Source organism: Sphaerodactylus townsendi, linkage group LG04 (genome assembly GCF_021028975.2).
Source record: "Sphaerodactylus townsendi isolate TG3544 linkage group LG04, MPM_Stown_v2.3, whole genome shotgun sequence".
NCBI lineage: Eukaryota > Metazoa > Chordata > Lepidosauria > Squamata > Sphaerodactylidae > Sphaerodactylus > Sphaerodactylus townsendi.
Window position 1 is genome coordinate 93,546,243 of NC_059428.1, and position 26,947 is coordinate 93,573,189.

The window sequence follows — 26,947 nt, forward strand, 5'->3', positions numbered from 1 at the left end:
ACATTGTAGTCTGCAAACATTCATCTGAATTTACCCAGTCAGTGTGAATGTTTCAAAGTATTTGTATTCACAGCTCAGTGTAGTACAGAGTACACAAGTGTGTGGTGAGAAAACTCATAGTGTCCAAGAAAGAATAAATACAGTACATGAAGGATCTTAAGACTCCACAAAGGAGGATGGGTGTTGAATATCTGTTTGAATAATTGATCTGGCAACCTGCCCTCATCAGTCTGCTGTGTCTTGGTAATATCTGCAGCACCTCTGCACCGGAGTCCTTCCTAAAACAGATTTCCAGCAGAATTACCACCCAGAGATTGCTTGACCCACTGAGCCTCTGAAAGAGTCATCTGTGGTGATACTCTTTCCAGTCAGGCCCATCATAAAGTGCCTTTTTTCTGCCACTGTCAGATTTTGCCTGGGATTTTGAAGGCAAGAAAAGATGAAAAGTGGTTTGCCATTGCCTTACTCTGTGTCATGACATTGGTATTCCTTGGAGGTCTCCCATCCTACTTGCCAAGGTCAACCCTGCTTAGCTTCTGAGATATGATGAGATTGGCTAGCTTGGATTATGCAGGTCAGGGTTACCCTGCCAAAATTTGTGCTTTTTGTTAATTAAGGCCCTCTCTTCGAGGGGAAATGTGTGATATTGATATCAGCCTAAAACACCTCAGACACATCTGTAGGGCCTCAACATGAACCAGCCTACCTGCCTAGCTGAATGAACTTGTCTTTTTCAAGCAGAGACAAAATATAATGAGATATTTCAAGGCTTACTGAGTGCTGAGATACTGGAAGTTCTGGCTCTTTCTCCTCCCCTGACCTTGCACTGACTTTGGAGAAACTAGGAATGCAGGCTCATTTTGAGGCTCAGTTCATGGTCAGGGAGAGGTCCCATCCTTCTTTAGAAGGGAAGGGGTTCTTGTGATTTTTTGTTGTTGTTATGATTGTTAAATTGCTTTTTATCAGCAAGCCAGTTGTGGAGCCCTTTTCTGAGAATAAGTCATACAAAGAACAGTGTATCCTGAAAAGGTCTTTGGTAATGATAAACAACAGAGCACTTTCAATGTGTACTCATACACCAAGCATCCGACTTACTGCAAGTTATTTAGCAACTAGATGCGGAAAAGTCTGATGCACAAAAAGCTTGGCTTCTCTTTCCTCCTACAGCTCTGTTCTCTCATATAATGATGTATAGAGTAGAACGATCCTGTTCTGCTGGGTTTCAGCAGAACAAGCATTCACTCCCTGCTCTTCATCTGCCCCCTAGGAGGACAGGATGGTCAGAGGCGACATAGGTAGTACCAATGTTACTAGCAGATCTTGCACTCTGCCCCTGTTCAGCTCTCAGACTTATGTAGTGGCTTGGAGTAGACAAGCGTGGCCTAGTTTGTCCTGTTCATACCTAGAGATAGCTGGCTGGTAAGGAGGGATAGCAAGCATTATTGGAACTGTTGATCCCACAACAGACAGAGCTGAACAGAGGCTATTTATAGAAGGGCCTGCAGCTGCAGCAGTAGCCTGGAGTCTACAGGCACTAACAGCTGGACCTTGTTCAGAATCCCCCAAAGCCTTATGGTGAAGTCTGGTCTCCAGATGTACCACCGTCAATTGAGAGGCCTTGGAGAGACAGTTGTGCTCTCTGCTGTCTGAGCTGTGCTTCTTCTTTGGCTTTCCACCATCTCTACTCTTGGAGTCCTGGAAATGACTGCGAGATACCTGGCAAAAGGTTGCTCTCCTTTATGGGTCCCTTTACAGTCTCAGCTTCTTGTGCCAGTTCCTACCCTGAACCCTTTGGGGCTTCTGGTCTGGTAGCTACTTATGAGTGCAAATTAGTTTTGTGGTGCAGGGGATCTACCACCACGGGTAGTGGCCCCCATCCCCCATTGTTTCCAATGGAGCTAATAGATGATGGGGGCTACACCTTTGAGGGTCCATAACTTTGGACCTCCTGAACCAAACCTGGGTGGTATCATCAGGAGAGTCTCCTAAAGATACCCTGAAGGTTTGGTGCTGCTAGCTTAACAATTGCACCCCTGACAGCAGGCACCCCCCCAAATTCTCCTTTTAAATCCACCCCATGTGGCATGGATTTAAAGGGAGTATCTGAGGTCCCCAGTTTAAACATTGAAAGTGATGCTGTTTCAGGGTGGGGGATAATCCACCCCAAAACAGCATCACTTTCAATGTTAACGGGGGACCCCAGATTCTCCCTTTAAGGTGGATTTAAAAGGAGAATCTGGGCTCCCTAGTTTAAACACCATTGAAAGTGATGCTGTTTGGGAGTGGATTCCAGCATCACAGCAGCCACCCATGGGGGGAGGGGGCACAAACCACAGATTTTGCACCGGACTCCATTTTCCCTAGCTAAACCTCTGCCTGGAGGGGAAGGCAGAAGGGGCTGCGGGCTGGAAGCCCAGCTGGTGGGGGGCGGGGCGTTGAGTCTGCCATCCCTTGCCTCAGAGAGCTGCTTTTATAAGCACTGAGGCTGGGAGCAGGGCTTGGGGAGGTGTGACCATGCCCCCAGGGGTGGGGTGGGGGCATAGTCCCGCCCCCAAACCCACCCCATAAAAATCGATACCAACGTCACTGTGCTCACTGCTAACGAGGTTTTTCGTCAATTAAAAATAAATTATTTGATCAGGAATTTCAATATCTATATGCAAGGCACAGAGTTCTTGGTCACCCTTGTACTTCGTGATCACTCCCCGAAAGCTCTGTGTTGCCCACTATCTGAACCAACTCCCAAACCATAAACTTGGTTTGGGCACTTTCAAGAGCAAGATGTAATTCCTTTCTATTGTTTTTACTTCAAGGCCGGTTCTTCAACATCTCTCAGTGTGATCAACATTGTTCTTTTTGCCTTTTCTATACTGACTCTCTTGAACACATCTTGCTGTTCTGCTGGAAGTATAATAGCTTTAGGCCCGATTTCTCTGCCTTAACCTCGGCTGGGTTCTCGGTTTTCTCTACCAACGCAAAGATGATTCTTCTGCTCAACAATCCTGAGGCTGAAATAACAGAAATCGTAGCCAAATGTTTGCTGCGCACTTTGAACTAAAAAAGGTCTCTGAACGTGAACCTGTATAATTTATTTAGCCTCTCCATGATACACGCGGGAATAAACCTAAAGTCTGACTCGTCTGACCTTCAGAAATTTGTAACATGTGTGTGTTGTGCTGTCAAGTCACAGCTGACTTATGGTGACATTGTAGGGCAGTGATGGTGAACCTTTTTGAGACCGAGTGCCCAAATTGCAACCCAAACCCCACTTATTTATCACAAAGTGCCAACCCGGCAAATTAACCTGAATGCTGAGGTTTTAGTTTAGAAAAAACCAGTTGGCTCCCTCTTCCTCCACCCCCACCTGCTCAAGCAGGGGCCAGCCTGCTCTAGTCTCCAGCAAGTCCCACGTGTACCGCTCTGTGCTTCTCTAGCATCTCTGCCTCCTCGCCCCCCCCCCCCAGGCAGCAGCCACCTGGCACACAGGCACCAGGCCCGCCAGCCGAGTCCTTCCTGCTCACCGTGGTGGGCACACATCGTGCTCAGTGGCCCAGGCCAGCCTAGATGTGTGTGTGGGAGGTGATATTCCGCCCCCCACATGACAAACTCTGTGTGCGAGTGCCCACAGAGAGGGCTCCAAGTGCCACCTGTGGCACTCATGCCATAGGTTCGCCATCACTGTTGTAGGGTTTTCAAGACAAGAGACTTCAAAGATGGTCTGCCATTTCCTGCCTCCATGTGATGACCCTGTTATTTATTTTTATTTATATTTACACCCTGCCGTCCCCATCAGGGCTCAGGGCGGCAACAACAACAAAATTACAAAGTTAAAACAACCATAAAATATCATTAAAACCTTTAAAACATTAAAATAGCTAATAGATGGCGTCAGAAATCCACCCCAACTACTATACCCATGGGAAGCCAATGATGATAATGATGAGGCTGACTGGCTAGATGGAAAAGCCTGGCGGAAAAGCTCTGTCTTGCAGGCCCTGCAGAACTCATTTAAGTCCCGCAGTCCTTGGATGTGGCCCACCCAAACTGTAACCAGGGCTGACCCTGATTAGCTTCTGAGATCTGACAAGATCAGGCTAGCTTGGGGCTATCGTGGTCAGGGCAAACTTATAATCACCTGAATTAATTAGTTTCTAATTGCTTTTGTGTTTTTAGCAGTTTCTGTTGCCAAGCAATTCTTTGCTAAGATATTAATGGGACAAAAAAACCCAGAAAACATGGAATAATTACTAAGTGGGGTAATTTACAGCTCTACTGAGCAAAAATAAAAGCCTTTTACTGTATTATACTCTGCTGACACAACTTGGCATCAGTGATGGTTCCACAACAATAGACAATACATCTTTTACTCCAATACTATGTGAACTAGATTCATGTTTGGTCATTGGCAACATCTCAAAGATACAGTAGCACAGGCATCTGGCAGTTCATGGTTGTTGGAATTTGTTCAGAACTGTGCTGTTTCTCTGTGAGTCATAAAATGGTTCCTTTGAGACAGAACCACATGGGGAAAGAGTTAAGAGAATTGTTGTTATGGAGTTTTATGAAGTCAACAGCTGGAATAGGGACAGATAGCTGTTTGTTATTCTGAAAGATTTGCTATTCTTCACCAAAACATTCCAGGGTTTATTTACAATTTAAAATAAAAATAATACTACTTTATTTCCATCTTTAAATCTTATGCGATTTGTAGATTCCAGAAACAAACAAAAATATTCGATTTCTTTATGCCAAACATAGTGGAGAGATCCAAGTGACAGGAAAACACGACAATTTCTAGTCTTGAATGTAAGTCACAGGGTGCGGTTTCAGGCCACTAGGACAAAAATAAGGAACGCCCTACAGTGTTTCTTGAAGTGCTGATTTCAATTAGTTAGCACTAGTATTCCCTGGGGGGATCAGCTCAAGGTTTAAAAATGCTGCAGCTGCAATGTTTCAGTTATTACATACACATACTCACCTCCTGTGCCCAGAAATATGTTGCCCCTTTCTGAGAAACAGTTTATATTAATAAAAATTGATTCCAGTCAGAGCCAGGGACCAGTCGAGTCTGCAACTGCATTCTACTACCTGAATGACTTTTTAAGATTAACAGTCAGTCCTAAGAGAGTTGCTCCAGTCTCAGTCCATTCATATCAATACTCCAACAAAAAAATGGGAGTTCCTTCTAAGCAAGCATGAAAAAGATAAAGTGGCACATTTGTAGAATATCAATGTACCCTGATACTAGAGCAGTTATCCATTCTCATACACATTATCCTTCTGAAATCAGTTTGGAAATTAAAAAATGCAAAGTTATCTTTATAGCATAAATTATGCAAAGTTAGCTTTATAGCAAAAATCCAAAGTTATCTTTATAGCATAAATTAATCTCTTGTGATACAACTTGGAAGGTGTTTAGCGGCATGCAATGATTGAGGAAGAAGGACTTGGAGAGATCTAAGGATAAAATGTTTTAGAGAGCAGTTCCATTAACATTAAAAAACATGTACTTGGGAAACATGTTCTTGGGAACCTTTCATTGGAAATAAGAAGTGTTCATGAAAACCCTATAGGAAAAAAACAATTAAAGCAAGATGAACATAAATGAATGTGACAGGCTATGCAAGGAGAATGTTCATTAGCATTTGTAAAGGTCAGACTTGGAATAATACTTTCCTCAACTTTATCCCCAATAGATAAAAGCAAAATAAAAATGAAAGTCATTTTAATTAATCTTTGCTGGATGAGAATGTATATACATTCTCTTTCAGTAAGAGAACAAAACAATAACTTCCAATCGTGGCCAAAATACTTTGGATGAAATTTAATCCAGTAAACTGTTCTTATGCACAGCAGGAAACACCATTTTTTTTAGTAATTTGGCACATTCAAATGGAAAACATAATCTCTGTTGTACTTCTGCCAAAGCTGTGTGCAACAGAAGTAGAACAGATATCATGATTAATAACAGAACAAAATGTGTATAATGGTAGAAGAGTACTGGTGTGACTATCATCTGCACACCACATCTGCCATACATTTCCTCTTTGTTCAGCCTTTTAAAATGTACACTAAGTATACGCTAAGCATAAAAATATTGCTATTCTCACATATGCTGCTAAAATAACTACACACACAGATTTCTACCAGATAAAGTCCACTGCAGGCCTAGTGGGGACAGTGGAATACAGAAGGTCTGTGCCCACAAACTATGCAAGGAAGAATCTGTTTTCTATTCCCTGTTTTTAATATTTATTTGCAACATTTGTATCCTACTTTTCAAGCTAGTCCTAGATCACAGCATTTGTAAAATGCATGCAACTTAATTTTAATCAACATAGCCCACAGTGGGTGTACAACAGTATCTTTGCCTTCCCCTCTCTGCTTCATAATAATCAAAGAGCAACATGTCATGTCAAAACAGATAAACCACTCCCTAGAGCAGAACTGCAAAGGCTGAATAAATTGTATTGTTGAAAGCTTTCACGTCTGGAATCAACTGACTGTTGTGGTTTTTCTGGGCTGTGTGGCCATGGTCAATAAGTTTTTATTCCTAATGTGTCACCCGCATCTATGGCTGGCATCTTCAGATGCAAAATGTCAGCACAAAAACTACCAGACCACTGCCACACAGACCAGAAAAACCACAACAGCCAGTGGGAGAAATTCTTAAATAATAGGAAAGATCATCACTTCGCAGCGTGAAACAGAACTGCACACTTTGTATCATGGGTGCACATCCTATGCTTACTTCCCTGCGCGTGTAAGCGTCATTAAACATAATAAGACTTTGGTTCCGAATAAAGATATCAAATATTTTCCCCCGCTTATTACTTCATAGAAAGCGACAACAAGATAGAAAACAAAGCGTTTTATAGTTTGAATTAATATCTAACACAACCTGCTCAAAAGAACGCAGCTCTGCACAACAACTTTGCCAAAATAAGTCTCTTCCCCAAACCAGAAGCGATGAAAGAACAGCGCATGCGTGTGGGTTCTCAAGTCTCCTTTAGAGAAGCGCTCTGGCGGAACTCTCACGAGACGTTGTAAGCGCGCGAGACGTAATGAATGACGGCGATAGAAACAAGCAAAGGTGCCGAATGGTGTGTTATAATATAGGACGGCTGCTTTGGGTAGACGTTACCCGGTGATGGCGGCAGCTGGGGCCACGACTCCCCCCGCCCACTGGAGCCGTTTCGAGCAGGAGCAAGACCTGACCGTGCGAGAGCTGATCCGGCGGATCACCGGCCTGAGCGAGCGGAGCGACGGGGAGCTCCCGGGTCAGTTCCAGGCGGCTTTGAACTTCGCCTGGTCCAACTTCAGGTCTGTTGGGGGCGGGTAGGCGTGGGGACGGGAGAGGGCTCTGCTGTGCAGTTAGAGCGACAGCTGGAAGGTTTTGTATCCCGTTTAAATGCACCACTGTGAAGAACCTGGTTGGCGTTCAAAGCCGTGGGAAACTCAGTTGAGATGCGGAGGGTTCCGTCCACCTCGTGCAGTGTGTTATGCTAGCTGATGGGAGCTTGGCCCTGTGCTGTCTCCAGTTTCTACTGTTTATTTTTATATGCAGAGCAGTGTCACACATCCACTTGCACCGCGTGTTTTCTACTGTCATTTGGCCCCAGTGTTTGTACTTCAGCACCCTATCGCCCTTCAGCAGATATCCCAGTGGGCTATAGTAAGTTTGCACTACAGTAAGACTTTATGGTTCCAGAAGTCTGGTTTTGCTACTACAGGCTAATGGGGAAAGTCCCCAGAATCAATTTGGAATAGTCACCATGTGATTTTTTTCCCCCCTTGGTGGAAAGAAACTGCAATTGGATAGGTTCTATTTTTAGTATTGATTGATACAGCTGTTGGTAGAACTCCATGAATTTGTTAAAGCTTGTGGGTTTTTTTTGGGGGGGGGGTTGGGGGGGAATCCTAGTTGCTGGCTTATCTCATCTTGCCACAGTTCATCCCGTATGTTGAATTGGCTATAAAAGTACTTGGCTATAAAAGTACTAAGATCTGTTTATGTTTAATGTACTGCTTTTTCCAGACTGACAATGAATTTTCTAAAATTGTTTTGTTCAGTTTTCACACAATTCATAATTGTATGTATTTGTACCACATCACTTTATTTTTGTTTCATAGAAAAAATAATCACAGCTTCATGTATATCTGCCTTAAGAGAGATGCTTCAATCTCCAGATGATTTCAGTTGCTCTGTCATGTACATTTTCCAGCTTTAGTGTTTTGTTTTGTTTTTGTTCTGATTGGCAGAACTAGCCCTGACCTGGATGGCCCAGGCTAACCTGATCTCACCAGGTCTCAGAAGCTAAGCAGAATTGGCCCTGGCAACAATTTGAATGGATGATCACCAACAAAGTTCAGGATCACTTAGCAGAAGTAGAAGAATCCACCTCTTAAATCTCATGCCTTGAAAACCCCATGATGGGTCACCTTAAATCAGCTGTGACTTGACAGCATACATACATGCAGCCCTACAACTATACACTGTTTCAAAGACTTTAGAATAGAACAGGCAGATATCTGTTCTGAAATGCAGGAGGAAGGTGGTATGGATTAGGACATTCACAGAGCCACCCTAACGAACTTATGCCCTTCTAAGTCCATCAAACTCAATGAGTTTAGAAAGGATCATCTCTAATTATGATGGCACTCAAACATCAGGCAAAAGAGTATGTGCCTCATTTAGGAATTTCCCTGGCTGGAGTTGGCAACCCTAAGCAGTATAAAGAATCATCTTGTACTATTCTTTCATTTCTGCCTAGGATTGCCAACTCACAAAATGTAAAATAGCAAAGTAAGTCTTATTATCAAAAGTTGCTGTAAATTTGTTCTGTTGCTGTATCAGCACTCTGATACAAAGAGTTATTCTTCTGTCATTTTCTTCTAGATTTCATCAGTTTCTCGACGTCAGCAGTCACAAAGTAGAGAAGACAGTAGATGGGTAAGACCATTCTATTTTTAGTAAATTCTTTGTGTTTGTTTAAAATATTCTTATCCATCCTCCAAGGGGGCTGGGGGAAGGTCTGGAGCCGGCATGATCCCATGGCCAGTGTAGGTGGCAGTCCAGATGATGTAAGTGGCACCTACACCATCTAGAGGGGAATTAATGCCAGTGGTGGGGCTCTGTGCAGCTCTGTGCAGCTCTGTGACATCTGAATGCGGAAGCTGCCACTGTGCCAGCACTGATGGGGGTGTTCTAGGAGTGGTGCCAACTTTAGTCAGCTTCTAGAGAGCTTTCATCCCGGGAATACTACTTTTGCCTGCCGGTGACTTACACCATCAAAACAGTAGATGTACACAATTCAAAATAAGCAATGAATTGTCAAATTTGGGACATTCTGCATTTTTGCGTCTTCTTCATGCCTCCCCAATCCTCTTTGAAGGCTGCATAGCTGTGCAGTGGTAGTGCTGTCCCCACTGCTGTGAAACTGCCCCCCTCTGCCCCATGGTTGGCACTGCCTGAATGGTGAATAACCATATATACATTTTCTGAATTAATGAATGAATAAATAAAACATAAACTAAACATTTACATGTGGTAGTCAAAACTCAGTTAATACCGCAAGTGCAAAAATATTGCCAACTTATCAAAAATCCAAGTCACAAAAATAGATTTGATTGACCAGAAGAAATTCAATTGAGAAAACATGAGAGTTCAACAAAAAACTTGCTTGAATACCCAACTCTTACAAGCCTAGTGGAGTGGGGCCTTTACCATGCTTCTTCAGGTGGACAGTTTCTCATATTTCTTATTTGACAAAAGCCATTTCCTTGTAGATACCAACCAGACACCTAGAGTAGATGTTATGTTAACAGGTATTAGCAGTCAGATATAAACAGGGCCATGGGTCTGTATTGGGATAGGGAGTCTTTCAGTTTTGATTAACTCTTTTGTTTTGAAAAATTAATTGATGAATATTTAATCCTTGAACATTAGAATTTATGAAAAGCTGATTGTTCATTCAGACCTCATTAAAGCTGCAAGCTGGAAGAGATTAGTAGAAGAATTCCTGAATTCACCTCTTCTCACTACTGAAGGAACAAAGGTATTCAGTTTTATCCTATTGTGGTTAGTGCTTTTACAACATCAGTTCTGAGAACTACAGTTCCCAGAAGGCATTGGGCTCTATAAACACCGTAAGTTCAAATCACTAATATGGAGGGAAGGAGAAGGAAAAAATGGCAAAAGGAAGCAGGAATTCTCCCTAGAAGCAGGGCAGATGAGATGGAAGGAGAGGGGCATTTTATGGCTTGGCCTTGTCATTCTAACTGGAAAAGAATTTGGCATCTGTCAAGCTTGCCTTGCTTTGAATTCAGGCTTTGGGTTGCTGAAGTTAATACTGTGAATTAATACTCTTCTGAGTGTGAATTTCGGAAGCATCTCTAATAAACAGAGAATTTGCAGTGGAGTATGATTTGGAACAGTGAGTGTCAAGATCCCCGAGTGCTCACTCGGGGGCAAATGTGTGAGCTCTTGTTCTGAATCGAACACCTCACACAAAAATAATATGAAATATTTTTGGCTTCATTAAAAAAGAAACAAAGCAATTCATGTGCATTGATATTTGCAGGGGCAGATGGAACATCAGCTGAAAAATTGCTGTCAACAAAAGGATTATAGCAAGTCCCAATAATATCCAGTAAGGGAAATTCATTTCTGCGTTTGTCTTGGTTCCATGTAGCAAGCTGTAAATCTGAAGCCAGGAACAGAAATCCAAAGGAATGCAGAGTTCAAACAGAGAGATGATACAGCATAGCAGAATGGCTGGGCCAAAAAAGCAGCAAGATAGATATCTCTCAATAACGCATTAAAACTAATATAGCTTAACTCTAATCCATGTGATACATTTGAATCAATGGGACCACCCCTCTAATTAAGCTAAAGCACAGATTGTTATCCCAACTGTTTGAAGGTGGTATCGTTTTCAAACACCAGAAGGAATGTTTTTCCCAATTAACTTGTTTAAGAGGTCTTGATGACTTTGGTAAATGAACAGCATGCCATTACAGCTACATCTGCTACAATGAAGGAACAGACAAAAGTATTTTGATTCTAGAAATCATTCCAATATGTTATGTCAACTTAATATAGTAATAAGTAAAAAAGAATACTTTATTTACAGTGAGCAAAATACTTATTCCTTTATTTTGGACACCCTGGCTATAGTTTAGCAATTATCCAGAATGTGAAGAAAAGCAACATTTTTTAATTCATTGGCAAAGTCTTGAAGAAACCAGTGGCAAAGCCACAAGGGGGCTGGGGGGTGCGTCGTGCACCAGGCGCACGCCCGGGGGGCACAAAATCGCCCCAGACCCCTCCCCCTTCCCCCACGGTGCCCCCGCACCCCCCTTGCGCGCCCCCTGTGGCATCCCCCACGCCCCTTCCCATACTTACCTTAGTTCCTTTTTCAAAACTTTTTCAGGCTTCAAAAGGCCTTGTTCGTAGTACAAGCAGCCTGAGGAACTACAGTTCCCAGGAGACCTTGGGACTCACAAGGTCTCCTGGGAAGTATAGTTCCCATCAGCCCCCCCCCTTTTTTTTTTTTACTGATAACAAGGCCTTTTGAAGCTTGGAAAAGTTCTGAAAAAGGAAGTAAGGTAAGTATGGGAAGGGGGCGGGGGGCAGAAAATGTAGAATGCGCACCGGGCGCAGTTTGGCCCAGCTACGCCTCTGGAAGAAACTTCTGTTTTTCAAGTAATTTCCTAAACTCGGAAGTTTCCAGATAAAGCAAGCCAAGGGTAACTCTTGCTAGAAAGAACATCTTATGCTAAAAGTGGTTGAAGAGTGTTCTAAATCAGTATGAGGAGAATGGACGTAACACTAGGAAGTGACCCTGAACCTTAGAAACCAGGTTTGTGTTCTGCTTCTGGTCTACTTGAAAATTGAAATACACTATTATGCAGTCTAGTGTTTTTTGTTAATTATGTATCTTGATTCTCTTCCTGCAGTATATTCTTGGGTGAATCAGTAAACCTATTGTATTGCATGTGTCTGTATCAGGAAGGTCTACTCTGTTTCTGTAACAAACTTATTCCCTTCACTGATTTTCTTATTTCTGTTCTGTGTTCAAGACAGTTACCCATTATGCCATGCTCTCCCTTCTGTTGTGCCTATCGGAGTCCCCCTCCAATACCAGCTATGCTGAAAAACCTAGAGAGAAAGAAGTGGGTAGGTCTTAATTACTACTTATGTTTATTGAAAGTATCTTACAAATCAAGTGTAAAACCTGTCACTTTTGTAATATCATGTAACTCATGTCAAGGCCTTTTTATTTTCTGAATTATAATAACTTGTTTAGTTGTACGTTACTAGTATTTCTTTTTAAAAATCAGATCAGCAGTAATTCAGCATACTTGCTTAATCCTCCCATAATTGCAATGAACGGAAGGGGAAGTTATTGAAGAGGCTGTTGATCATAAGTCAATATCTCTTACAGAAAAAGAAGAATTTGATTGGGGAAAATACTTGATGGAAGGTGAAGAACTTGACTATGTTCCTGATATTGAAACACCGGTAATAGAGAATTCTGTTTTATGAAACTGACTGAGGAAAATGTATTCCCTCTGGTCCTGAAAAGCTCTCACAAAATGTAGGCTAGAGGGATTGTTGTCTGTGTTGATAGTATAAAGTTGTGCACTGCTCTAGGCCATTGCTGCTGTGATAATATTGAGGTTTTAAGTGTTGCTGACTAACTGAGAAAACAAAACCTGTAAGTCAGGAGATATTACTAGCCACATAATTAAGAATGTTGAGATGTAGCATTCCTTTAATTTCAGGAAGTAGGGAACTGTTGATCTCTCCCCCCCCCCCCCCCCATTCTGCTTGCAAGTTTTCCAGAGATATCTGGTTGGCCAGTGTTGGAAGTAGAATGGTAGCCTCATGGGCCTTTGAGCAAAGCAGCTATTGCAATGCTTTGGTGGTGTTTGCTCGTGGAAAAGCCTTGATTTTAATTTGGATATACACAAAACTTTGTTAACTGACATCCTTTGGGTAATATAGTTCCTGGTTAACCAAATATGCTGGTTAACAAAATGTTCACCCCAGTGTTCTGGGTGGACATCCTGGTTAAATAAGCTTTCTGGTTAACTGAGTGTCAGTTAACAAAATGTGCTTTGCTTGTTGGGTGTGTTACAATACACTAGATAAAATAAGAACATGTAACACCATGTCATGATAGAACACATGCTGACAGAGAAAGTTATCCATTTTTTAAAAATAAACTTGCTTTGTATGGTAATTTTCCAGGAGTGGTCTGACATAAGTGATGATGATACTGAGCCTTTGAGCAGGGAAGACTCTGGCATTCAAGTGGACAGGACACCACAAGAAGATCAAAACAAAAAGGCAGTGTCTCATGTCACTTGGAAAGGTTTGTTCTCAAAAACTTTGTTTTGGTAGGATATTATATCAGAATGGAATGTCACAGTCTCAGTTACTACCATGGGGTGTGTCGCTGATGCTTTCAACACTTAAGTAAGCAAAACTGTATAGCTGACATGTTCAAGTTGGCAAAGTGCATCTGTTAATTAAAGAAATGACAATTCCGCATTTTAACTGCTGGAGCAGTTGTGCAATTATTGATATTTCCTTATTGGGATGTAACAGTGGTTTTTGCAATGTTGGTAAAAGTCCTTACATAATTGCTGGAACAATAGCAGGTAGTTGGCAGTTTAGTTTACAGTTTATTTATATGGTCATTGACCAGAAATGGTTCCAAATACATAAAAAACATAACCCACCAAAAGTTAAAATTGCAACCATTTGAAACACTAAGCCCAGGAAATTTGTAACCACCTGTAAGGAGCAATGGTGTGGTAAGTGCTTGAGCAATCTAATAAAAGTTAATTAGCTTGTGGAGCAGAGCAAACAATAGTAGTTGGTACAAATGACTTCTCCCCAAAAACCATGGTGATAAGAGCATGGGCCCCGGGTATTTTTGCTAGCTGTTGAAGATCACAGCAGAAGATTACAGAAGCCTTACAGCCTTGTGTAAGGCACAAAAGGATGCAGCTTCTGTCAACTTCTCCATTCATGCCAGGACTGCTTGGTTGGGCCCTGAGGCAAATTCTGATTCTCAATGTGAATGTCATGGACTGTGGAGGAGTGCAGCCAGGTTCCCTATCACAAGCCCAGTGCTTTTCTTGATACCATCTCCCAAAGCAGCTCTGACTTGGATGGCCCAGGCTAGCCTGATCTTATCAGACTGTGGAAGTTAAGCTAAGCACAGTTGGAGTTTGTGCTGGGATGGAAGACCACCAGAGAAGTCCTGGGTTGCTATGCAGAGGCAGGAAGTTGCAAACCACCTCTTGGTCTCTTGTCTTGAAAACTGTATAGGGCTGCCTTAAGTAAACTGTGCCTTGACAGCACGTTCCACCACCAAAGCATATAACAGATTGAACTAGAAGGAGAAAACCATTGAACTGGCATGTTCTGCTTCTGTTCCGTCTGCACATCTGTTGTCACTTTATTTCATCCCCTCATCATTATTGGGGAGGAGATTGGAAAAGCGGGAGGGGGATTATACTAGACTTGCTTTGGGATCCTAACTAGTTAGTCAGATCCTCTGTAAATGGTCTGTGTCTCTTCCCTGTATGCTAGACTTCTGTCCCTGATTTGAGGAAATCCCAGTGGGACTTTCCTGATTTAGCCCTGTCTCAATATGCTACACAGCACCTCTGTTCTGAGGGTCTGATTTGTTACACGGGGCATCTATGTGCTATTCTTATTTGCATTAACAGTTGCCACAGGGAGTCCCAGAAGTCTCCATTGTGTGTAAATGAAACCTTTCACTTTAGCGAAATGTCTCTTTTGTAGGGGAACCTGATGCACGCACCTGGCTGGAGCAGCATGTAGTTCCTCAGTACTGGACTGGCAGAGTGACTCGGTTTCCCCATAGTCTTCATTTTCATTCCAATTTAGCAGCTGTATGGTAAGAAGGCAATAAAGTTTGTCTCCAAAGCGGTTCATTCTTGATGAAAATAATTGCTATTGCAAAATAATATGTCAGAACTCTTTCCCAGTTTTTTCTGCATACTGTGAAATACTATATTACATTATTTCTCCTGTCTTCCTGTTTATCCCTCTCCTGTGTGCAATATGTTTGGTGGCAAGTATATATGCAGTAGTTGTAATAATTCAGTGATAGAAGAGCTTTGAATAACTGGGAACATCTGATGCTGCAGCATTACTGAGCCAAGTGTGTGCCTTATCATTCTCAACAACTGGACTTTCATGTAAAAGTAGTATAATAGCTTTAAAAACCTATAAGAATTTTTCAGGTGATGAATGCGTAGTGATTCATATATTTATGCCTTTCTGAATGTTTTTAAAGGGTGAATGGTTCCTTTAATTACTTATTTGATAACTGTAGAAAAGCTGACTAAAAGGAATGGTACTTGATATCCTATAGTAGCAATACTAGTTGTTACAAAATGTAATTTTTATGTTTAGGGAGCAGCACTTATATAACAGTGATCCTCTGTATGTGCCGGAAGAGAGAATACTTGTCACTGAAACACAGGTGATTCGTGAAACCATTTGGTAAGCAGCAAATTGAAAATAGTTGCCATTTGAAATCCATTGCAAGTTTGTAGAATCTTAATTCTGTAAGTCTTCACTTGATATTTGATGTACAGGTGTACACTGAAGTTCAGAAAAGAAATTACTGTTCCCATCATATTGTACTGTATCCATCCTGTTTCCAAGTTTTCCTCATGCTCGGTATGCTCTTTCCTGGACCTACTTTATTTTAATCTTTTTGGGAAGAATGCAGTCTGTGATGAAGTTGTCCTGTAACTGTATTAGTAGAAGTCACACTGGCCTGTTAAAAACCTTTAATCCTCAGAGAAACCAAAGTGAATAACCAAATGGTTTAGATCAAATGATTGTTTAGAAGCACATGGCAGGAAGGAAGTTCTCCTGGGAGGTAAAGGAACAAAGGTAATTAGATTCTGCCGTGGGCTGACCAAGAGGATGCATCTCTTAGCTAGAGATCCAAACAGAAAAGATAACGAGAATGTTCATGGCTGAGAAATCACTGTAACTGCTGTTTGTTTGATAAAACTATGAAGAAAATACAGAGGGGAGGGGGAAAGGGGGGAAATGTATTGTTTGAAAATGAATGAAGAAGAATATTAATATAAAAAGGAATAGTCAAATGATACAATAAAAATTTTTTTTTAAGAAATCTCTGTAACAGGAATTGGTTTTAATTTTACAATAAAATCTTTGAGAACTCAGCCGTTTGGAGTATTTGGAGAAAAGAACCAGCCAGAAACACAGGAGTAAACCTCCCTAATCCTGGCAATTTGTGATACAATCCAAGCATGTTTGCATGCCTTCTGGAAGGAATGGTGCACGTTTTGCTACCCTGTAAAGGTCCCACCCATATCAGTGTTATTTTCGTGATGTTAGCCTGTTGCACATGCCATTTTCCCATGATTTTTTCTGCAATGCCACTGGAAAGCTTTTTGAGTTTTTTTAAACTCAGTAATTGTTGTAGCTATAATGACATATTGCAGTAACGGTTCTATTAAAATAAACATCAGTAGATGAATATAGATGAATAGATGCTGTAACAATCATATTACCCCTTGTCTGTTTCTAATTTAAACAGAACTGCTACAGCATTATAGCATGTGCATGAAGAAAACATCAAAGGGTGGGTGTTAAATCAAGGCAAACATGAGGAGCACAACATCCTCAAGAGCCAATGTGGAATTGTTGTGTAGTACATGTGAAAGAAAGAAACTGGGAAAAAGAGGCTGAGGAAAATGCACAAAAAGTCCCATGTGTGAAAGCTTTATTGCTAGTGTGGCAGGGTGGAAGCAACACAAAGAATCTTTGCCGTGTGGAAGCAGCCATAATATCAACCCCAAAGTGGGTTGAAATAGAAATTAATTTCATAATACACATTACATTATAACTTGGAAAAATAATAAGCTCTTTCTTCAACATAAAGGAGAGTTTACCAGTTTTTCATAAACAAATTGTGGCCCAACACAATAACATGAATATACCGGGGGTATTTCTCTTGAAATCAATTGATCTTGCTTTGTGCTGGATTATATTCTTCTCCCTAGTGGGTGTGGGTATGTAAAGGGTATGACTGTTTCTCTTAATAAGCAAGGTTATTCTAAGTGTCTGTATTGTCCTTTTTTACAGGCTTCTTTCTGGCGTAAAAAACCTCTTTATATTTCAGCTAAATGAAGGAAAGATTACTGTGAGAAATGATATCATGGTAACCCATTTGACCCATGTAAGTTGAGTGATCTGATTCAGTAATTACTCTTGCCATAGAAAGTACCAAGTTCTAGTAGTTTTTTAAAATGTCCAAAAGTCATAGCTGACATATATCTTGGTTTCCTGTTCTGGGTTATTAATAGAAATGAAATTGTATGTGCTCTATAAAACCTGCAATGAAAGCATCATGCAATTTAGATTTGACAGGTGGGGAGACCCTTAAGGACGTGTGGGTAGATAGCTAATTTTTCCATTACCTTTCCCTCTTATATATCCTGTGCTTCCTTCTAGCAGTGCCTGGACCCTCTCCCTTCCATCCTTTCTTATTTTTCCATATAGCAGCCACTGCCTCCCTCACTCAGTGACCCTGTCACAAGCTCTGATAGTTAATGGTATAGATCAGGGGTGGCCAACCTATGGCACTCCAGATGTTCATGGACTACATAGGTTGGCCACTCCTGGTATAGATTATAGATTCTGGTACAGAATTTCTGCAACCACATATTTGTTTCTTGGTGTGTCAGTATGGGTCACTGTTCCATCCTTGAGAAAGATAATTTATGAATATACCCTTATTAAATGTTACATAATAAGTAGAACATAGATTTGAAATAAGCATTTCTTGGAAATATGGCAGTCAATGCTCCGAGGTGTCTACATCACTTCTTCAGAGAGAGGCAAATTAGTTGAACAGAATTATATGATTTTTATGTAATTGGACATGTGTAAGGTAGTGATGCCCTGAAAACCCTTTGGATCTCTCAGGTCTGGGTTGCATGAGGCTGTCTTTTTAAAAATAGATTGGTGAGCATTTTAGAAATTGTATTTTATTTTTAAATTTAAGATAAAATAAAAGATGACATGTTCTTCTGTTTCCAATTTCATTGATATATGGGAGTGGGTTTTGTATTATTGTGATTCTTTTATATTTAATCCTTTCAAGAGTGCTTATGGTTGATGTTAACAAAAAATCTTAAAAGATAACATTGAATGATATTTGGGATAGAAGTATTTTATTCTTGACATTTGGAATAAATAGAACTTCTGAACTGTCTTCAGAAAACTAATTAACTGTCAGAAATTGGTTATGAGAGAGAATAGGCATCTCACTACAGCCCTCTGGTTTAGCAATTAATAAATTGCATTAGAACTGACATGTTTTGAGCATAATGCTTCTCCCACCGGGGGTGAGGTGGCCGGAGGTAATCTGCATCAGTCCATCCTTTTCTGTTCCCAATCCCCATCTTTCCCTTTTTAGCTGTTCCCCCTCCAGGTTTACCTTTCCTTCTTCCTGTGTTTAATCTTTTTAATGTCTCTCTTCCATTTTCCCCTGCACTGTGACACTAACTGAAGCTTAGAGTCCTTGGCAATCATGGTTTTGAATTGTCTAGCAACACCCCAGATGGCCAGCAAGACCTCACTGTGTAGTCTTGTGAGATCTCAGTGGCACACTTTTCTTACAGAAGCAGACATTGCCTCTATAATTTTGGAGCTTTTCTAACCCCCAGGACATTTTTTCAATATTACTTTTCCTTAGAAAACAATATTGAATGATCTTTTTTTCCCTCATAGAATTCCTTAAGATCCGTGCTGGAGCGGATAGCAGCATATGGTCAGGTTGTTTTTAGACTGCAGAAGTTCATTGATGAAGTGATGGGTCACAGCTCAGAAAGCATACTGCCTGGAACCATTTCCACTCCTAAGAAATGTGCAGAAGCCCCATTTAGAACCTATCAAGCTTTCATGCTGGCTCTCTATAAGTATTTCATTAGTTTCAAAGGAGAATTGACTGAAATTGAGAAGTGCATTATCCACAAAGGTAAAGTACTTTTTATTATAGCAGAGAAGTTTGTTAAACTATTAATCTGGTGTGAACATGCAAGATCCATGGATTTAAAAAAGTGAATGCATCTGTTTTTTGCAGACACAACAATCACTCTTTCCATAGTCATAGATAAACTGTCACATCGACTAGCGCAGCTGATGGTACTTTATAAAATTTTTAGCACTGGTGTTGCAGAAGTACCACCTGACACTCGCAACGTTGTACGAGCATCTCATTTGCTGAATACCCTGTACAAAGCTATCCTTGACTATGACAACGTTGGAGAAGCCTCTGAACAAACAGTATGTAAAGTTCTTACTTCATTATAATTCTTGTAGAGAAACAAACAATTACTGCTATCAACTGAATAGAAAACTTATAAATCTGTTGAATTACATGACTGGAAATCTCACTCTGTTCTCCAGGTGTTGTGAAAGTGCAAGTCTTGCTACAGATGGCAGGTGGTTAATGTTCTTGGGACCATTGTCTTAGCTCTGCGCTTAACAGTATATTATTCACAGTGAAGGTCGTTCTGCATGCAAGTGCTTGCAGCCTTTTGCAAGATGTTTTACAAATCATTATTTATAAATATGTGCAAGGGTTTAAAACACTGCATTGCCTTTCATATGTGGGCTGTGGCTTTTCAGGTCCCGCTCTTGCTTTTCCAATGGCAGCCTCCCCCATTATATCCCCCTTGCTGTGTGTGTGTGTTGTGTGTTTTTTTAAAACCCTCTCTGGCCCATGTATTAAACACTTTGCAAATAAGCATGGGCTTTTCTGAACCTCAGTCATGTACTACTGTGTACTGGGGAGGTGTTCAAGATCAGGTGGTGCAAATAGCTATGCTGGATCAGACCAGTGGCTATTTAGTCCACTATCCAGTGGCCAACCAGTTCCTCTTGAGGTGCAACAACAAGGCATAGAAGCCAAAGCCTTTCCCTGATCTTGCCTCCTGGTGTTAATGTTTTTAAATTACTGCTTCTGAATACAGAGGTTCCCTTTAGTCACAATGGCTAGCAGCCAAGAATAAACCTTTCCTCCATGAATCTATGTAATCCCTTTTAAAGCTTTCTGTAAGAAGTCAGAGGACCAAAGCCTAAATAAGCATTCCAGGTTAGCTATTTAGTTTTATCATTTTCTTCCCTGTTTTGTACTGCTTCCAAATTGTAATAGTTTCACACAGTTCTTTTATTGAACATTGTTAATCATATTCCTGTGGTGTTTGGGTTTTGGGACTTCAGTCTGCACACAGTACCTTGGCCTGTTTTGGCTACAGGTGCCAAAGTAATTGTTTGTGGAACTCAGCTTGCAAGTGTCCTTGCAGCTGGCTTTTTGATTAGTGCCAAGTAGGGCTGGAGGCTTGGTCCCTCAATCTCTCAGAGTAAGATTAGCTGGGAGTGGTGGTTTTTTACTCTGGGCAGTGATGATTCACTTCCCAGTTTCGTGTGTTTTGTTTTTTTACTTTAAACTGAAAGCCTTCCTGTCAGACAAGGAGGATACATCTGCTTTTGTAATTTATATCTAGCAGATACCTGTCATATTTGTAACACTTTAATAACCCTTTGTTTAAAAAACTTTGTTGCAGGTATCCCTTTTATTTTCACTCTGGGTTGAAACAGTAAGACCATATTTACAGACAGTGGATGAGTGGATTGTCCATGGTAACTTGTTTGATCCTGCTAAAGAATTTATAATTCAAAGGTAAAGTTAATGAACATTTATATGAAACACAGTGCTTTTCATTAGGAGAGCAAATCCTGACTAGATGACCATAGCTGTGCTTTCTCAAGCATCCCTGCATCTGCAAGGGACTTCCTTTTTTGCGGGCTACACACATCCTGTGCAGTCATGGAGCTTTGTTCTGTATCCTGCTCTCTGTGAGAGTCAAAATAAGCAACTGACTTTTGCTCTTCCTTTATCTTCATCTAAAGGAAATATCAGCACTATGAGCTAGAAACTAGTTCTACAAAATCAATTTGATTTGACAGTTGCCATTCATGAAATTATTAGTAAAGTACCTCTTGGAGGAAAAAAATCAATTACTAATTTTCTCTAAGTATGTGGTAGCATTAGAATTAAAACAGTTTGCAGGCAAAATGATCACCCTGTAGGTGATTGTTGTCAGCTTTGTAAAACGTCTTCTCAGTATTAACTAACTGAAGAAAGATTATTTTTGACAGTTGATAGATTTGTGGAACTAGAGAAATAATGACCTGTTCCTTGACATGTTTCTGAATGTAGTGCTTATCACTTCAGTGATCCTCTTCATGATTCTTCATCTCATGGCCATTTTGTGCTGGTAGTACTATTTCACTCTAGTTCAGAGATTCAGTACTCGGGGGTATGTTCCAGAGCATTTGGGGAGTACGTGAAAACATTATGTCACGGGTATGCTAATATGAAGTTACAGTTTTAGGGAAATGGGCTGCGACTGTGTATACGAGTGAAAAAAACACAGCTCTGGTTGACTGTTTTGAAAAGCTCTCCATAGTGTTGTGCAGACAGTTGACAGCTTCATGCATTTTGTCTGTTGGTCTATAAAAGCCAGGGTGAAGATATAGAGTATGCTTTTAACCAGTTAATATGATTATTCTGAGCATACTATTAACTTTTGTTTGTACCGTCAATCAAAAAAAAACCATAGAATGGTTTTCTCCACCAGTTGACATCCTAGTTAAGATAATCTTTGATAATTTTCACTCAACACACTACATGTTAATAGGGGAACAGGATTTTTAAAGGGAAACTTAATGACTTCATTTTTGTCTTTGCAGAAATAAAAATGTTCTAGTTAACCACAGGGACTTCTGGTATGCTACTTACACCTTGTATAGTGTATCTGAAAAGACTGAGAATGAAGAGAAGATGAGCGATAATGCTAGTGCCAGTTCTGGCAGTGATCAGGCACCTTCTAGCAGGCAACACACCATGGTCTCGTTTCTAAAACCAGTATTGAAGCAGATCATAATGGCTGGAAAGTCCATGCAGTTGTTAAAGAACTTGCAATGCACGGATGGCTCTTCACAGCAGGCATCATCAAGAGGTAAAAAAAAATAGGCTGCATAGATAAGACTGTAATTAGTCTTGGTCTTTGCTGATGTGCAGTCGTCATTGGTTTCCTAGCATTGCATAGATTTGCATTTTCACATGTGGTGGAACTGGGTATGTTTTATTGCAGATTCTTAAACCGATGTCTACATTGAAATACAACTACCTATATCTCACAGTTAGCATTAATTTTTGCCTTCTTGACTGTAAGCCACTTGTACAGCTTAAATTTTCAGTGATTATTGTATCTGAATTAAAATATTTGATGGCTGTAAAGATTTACAGTCAGTCCAGAAAACAGGCTTCATTCAGATCATGAAATGTCTAGTATACTGCTTATTGTCCTAACGGCTGAGTCATCTAAGTAAGTTGGAGTTCCAGGGGTAGATGATATGTTGGTTTTTCTGCCTTTGCCTGATTTTCATGTGGAAGTGGTGTGAAGTAGTCCCAGTGTACACAGGAAAGTACATTTCTTTGTATTAGTGAATATTGGCCAATCAAGAACCAAACTCTTAGGGGGTTAGTAGTGGGTTGCCATCTGTTGTGTTTTGTATTAGAATGCTGTGTTTTAATGGGGACTGGTTTTAATGTGTATAGAGCCATAACTATTTATTTAAATTCTGATTGTCTATTGATTTTATTTTGTGCTCTACCTGTATATTTTGTTGTTCACCGCCCTGAGCCCTCCGGGGGAGGGCGGTATACAAGCATACTACTACTACTACTACTACTACTACTACTACTACTACTACTACTACTACTAATAATAATAATAATAATAATAATAATAATAAACATGTAATAGTACTTAATTAGCATTGTGAGTGATTCGGGGACTGCCAGAAAGTAATAATATGAAATGAAAACATGGTTGTGTAAATTAGTATCTGTTCCACTTGGAATTTGTGTGGACATAATTTTGCTAATTATAGTTTAAGAGGTCTGGATTAACTGAAGGAATTCATACTGAAGAGATGTAAGAGCTACTATAGGGACAGAAGCATCTTGCTCTCTATGTCACAATATGCTTTAAATGGTTTGGAGGGTATGTTCTTCTCTGGCTTTTGAGTCTTGAACACCAAAATGGTACTCAAATAAAGTATTCTGACTTTAGAAGAGAAGTGCGTCAAATCACAATACTTGGGTGCTGTGTGGTTTCGGGGCTGTATGGCCGTGTTCTAGCAGCATTTTAGCCCTGGCGTTTGTACACCATCTGCGGTGAGAAGCGTCAGAATAGAACTGCTGAACTTCTATGCTACTAAGTCATTCGACCCGATGAAAGCCTTCAACAATACAAATCACAATACTATTTCATTTTTTGGGTAGGATATCACAAGTGGCATTAGAGGAAAAAATGTCACCTGCATGTTCAAGATTCATGTATTGGTAGGCACCGCCCGGAGCCCTTTGGGGACGGGGCGGTATAAAAACCTAAAGTATAAATAAATAAAATAAATAAATGTAGAAATGTCTGAGAATCAGAAACTCAGAGTTTCTTGTTCAACTATATTCTGTTGTTGCTGTGTCCTGCTTTATTAACATTATCAGGGCTTAATTTTTTACTTTTTTTCTGGTTTAAACCATTGATAAGATAAATAATATTTCACTAACCGATTCAGATGCAGAAAGGAAGAGCTTGTACACATTATTTCTGGAATCTGTCCAGTCAAGGCTGCGGCATGGGGAAGAACCTGTTCAGGAAATTATTACAGAACAGCAGGCAACCAAACAGAGTCTAATAAAGATGCAGTCTATTGCAGAGAGGCATTTGGAATTGGATGATGTTCACGATCCCTTGCTGGCTATCAATTTTGCAAGGTAATTGAAGTGTTGCAAAATAATTGATTTTTACTGCTGTATCAAAGATCAGGCTATGATGTTTCCTCCAGACACATACTGAGGAGTTCTTGTTTCTCACATGGCAGAAATAATACAGAGTAAGATGACACATGCACAGGGTAAGATGATACACATACATAATATAGAGTAAGTGACACATACACAGGGTGGCTTCTCCATGGGGGGACTGCTCCATGGGGTCTGGGCAATGTCAGGGTTCTCCTGACAGCCTGGTTGGAAGACAACATGGCTGAGACAGAGAATGTGGGGACAGTAACAGTGTCAGGATTGCTCTGATTGCTGCATGGTTAAAAGAGGGTTGAGAGCAGGGGAACTGGTGATGAGGCAGAAGAAGATACACTAGAACTGCAGACTGAGCGTAATGGTGCCCAAACGAAAAAGCAGCTGACTCATCTGAGTTGGCAAAGCACAGATAGCAAGATAACCAGGGATTGTCACTGGAACCTATGTGGTTGGTTGAGTCTCAGCACAGCCCAAAAAAGTTGGCCAAGCCCTCCCACTAGAAGAGGGAGCCAAGAAGCTCAGAAGGGGTAAGGGGGATGGAGAAGGGATTAAAGACTGCAGGCAGGCAACTATATGAGACACACCAGGCCCTTCAACCCTTGAAGAGGCATGCCTGCCAGTGAAGCAGGAGCCAGGGACACCAGTTTCCAACTCAGCCCCAAAGAGTTAAGAAACAACCTGACTGGAAAGCACAGAGATCTGAGAGAATAGGATTGAAAGGCTGCACAGGGACACCTGTTGGCAGCACTTTGTATCTGGTGATGGTGAGGCCAAGGAGGATTCCCAGGGAATCTGACTAGTATTCAGTGGTCAGTTTATGGTCTGACAATATGAGGAGGTCACACACCTAAAACATACTGTTGGACATATTGGAAGACAATAACCTGTGTATATTTTGCTCAGTTTTTATTTCTTAACACTGCCTTACATATGAAACATTAGTTTTACTCCACTAAGACCCATTATGCATGGAATACTTACCTTGGGACTCTTCCCTGCACAGTGGGCTTTCAGTAAGCTCCCCTTGTGTTTCTTGCTAAAATGTGAGGAGACACTCCATCCTGGGTGTGCAGTTTTTCTGCAGAGAACTCTCCCAGCCTGGTTCTCTTAACTCTGCCCATCAACTTATTCTAAAAGACACAAATCTTAAAACAATGGAACCTCGGTTTTGGTCGGTAATCCGTCCGAAAACAATAGGCAAAATCTGAAACTGATAAAAACTGAGGCAGTGATTTCCATAGGAAAGTTCCATAGGAAATTAGCAGCGAGGTCAGCGAGGCACAGCTACAAAAGCTGCGAAATCCGACGAAATCCGAGGCAACCAGCGAAAACTGACACAAAATGTTCATGGAAAAAATTGACAAAACCCGAAACCGACGATAACCGCAGTCAACAAAAACCAAGGTTCCACAGTATTGTTAAAAGCACAGATCTCATTATACTTGGTAGTCAAGATGGCTGGCTTAGTCTTTAAACTGACATTTTATCAATCCAAACCCCCCCCCCCCCCCCCACAGACACAAATGAAAGAGCAAATCAATTCCTTGGACCACACACTGCTGAAGAATGGGACATTGTACTATAGCCAATATTGTCTCCCCCCCTCCCTGGTACTCCTGCCGCAAGAGCACAGAGGCTTGTTATTTCCAAGCACACTCTGTCAGTGTCTCAATATATCAATAGAATGCAGAGATTGGTGTGTTTTGGCTAAGCTGGTGCGAGTGAACGTTTTTTCTTTTACTTAGAGGAGCCAGCAACATGGAAGGGGGACAGAGGGAAGATGTCCAGGGCAAAGCTGTGCTCACTGGTAAATCTGCCTGCTCTGGCAGCGAAACAAAATTAAAATCATTCTGTAAGTTCTATCATTTGCCACTGTGGAAAAGTTACTGGATTTTTCCCCTCAGTTTTTTGAGGGATTTTTGAAAATGGTTAGGTATGGATTCTAGTAAGAAAACAGATCAGCTGCCTTTCTTTGTTGAATGCAGTACAGATTTTGTTTGAAATAAGCTGTCAAAGTATTTGGTCACTTTTAGAACTTTGGGCAAGTTGATTTAAGAACTGAGGTCACTGGCTTTGTTGGAAGCTCTGTAGAGTATACCCTAATTAACCGTGAAAAAGTTCATTCATAGTTTTACATTCTTGGTAACTATCTGCCATGTTCAAAGACATTTCAAATGTTTGTTGTTGCACAGATTGTATTTGGAGCAAAGTGACTTTCATGAGAAGTTTGCTGGTGATGATGTTTGTATGGATAGATCCTCTGAATCGGTTACCTGCCAAACATTTGAACTGACATTGAGGTCTTGCCTTTATCCTCACATAGACAAGCAATATTTGGAATGCTGTGGAAATTTAATGCAGACTTTGAAGAAAGATTACAGGTGAGAATTTAAATATATTGCCACTTATAGCATCTGGTCTGTTTTTGTAGAACGCTTAGTCTGGGTTTAGATTTCTGGTAACCTTCTGGAGATCTGTGGCCCAAAAACTGTCCAGCTGTCCTTCAGCAGGGACAGAGCCTTTTTGGCTCTGGCCCCAGCCTAGTGGAATACTCTGTCCAATGAGACCAGGGCGCGGTGGGTTCTATCACCATTCTGCAGGGCTTGTAAGACAGAGCTATTCTGCCAAGTCTGTGGTTGAGGGCAGCAACAGTATTCCAACTCAGCTGGTCTCCTCTTTTTCTCTCATTCTTTGGTTATTATATTTTAGATCTTAGGTTATGTGGATATTTTATGTAATTGTTAATTTATTGTTGTATGCTACTCGGACCCCATTTATAATTTAAAATAATAATAATAATAATATATTTTGAAGCAAGGTCTCCTGAATCAGGCACCTTACTTGTACTGTGTTAATGAACTTTTATTAAGGCTGCTCATTTTCATAAACTGCATACATGTGAGAGGTTTCTTTTATAAATATTGAAGCATTAATTAGAACACTGAATTACAAAATAT

At 40.8% G+C, this 26,947-nt stretch overlaps 1 protein-coding gene across 2 annotated transcripts in view; it reads left to right on the forward strand.

Annotated features, from left to right (window-relative positions):
* The first annotated feature begins 7,050 nt into the window (after window positions 1-7,050).
* Window positions 7,051-26,947, forward strand: part of TUBGCP5 (tubulin gamma complex associated protein 5) — a 28,869-nt gene continuing 8,972 nt past the window's right edge. Inside the window, exons 1-15 of one of the 2 annotated variants that reach the window (XM_048494210.1) lie at window positions 7,051-7,323; window positions 8,900-8,953; window positions 9,950-10,058; window positions 12,085-12,181; window positions 12,450-12,526; window positions 13,259-13,382; window positions 14,828-14,942; window positions 15,464-15,553; window positions 17,177-17,270; window positions 18,827-19,073; window positions 19,179-19,381; window positions 20,665-20,780; window positions 21,854-22,122; window positions 23,747-23,945; window positions 26,183-26,371. In XM_048494210.1, the coding sequence (XP_048350167.1) occupies window positions 7,151-7,323; window positions 8,900-8,953; window positions 9,950-10,058; window positions 12,085-12,181; window positions 12,450-12,526; window positions 13,259-13,382; window positions 14,828-14,942; window positions 15,464-15,553; window positions 17,177-17,270; window positions 18,827-19,073; window positions 19,179-19,381; window positions 20,665-20,780; window positions 21,854-22,122; window positions 23,747-23,945; window positions 26,183-26,371 (2,156 nt within the window). In that variant the 5' untranslated portion in view covers window positions 7,051-7,150. The remainder of the gene's footprint in view (window positions 7,324-8,899; window positions 8,954-9,949; window positions 10,059-12,084; window positions 12,182-12,449; window positions 12,527-13,258; window positions 13,383-14,827; window positions 14,943-15,463; window positions 15,554-17,176; window positions 17,271-18,826; window positions 19,074-19,178; window positions 19,382-20,664; window positions 20,781-21,853; window positions 22,123-23,746; window positions 23,946-26,182; window positions 26,372-26,947) is intronic. The other variant, XM_048494211.1, reaches the window with a different exon arrangement.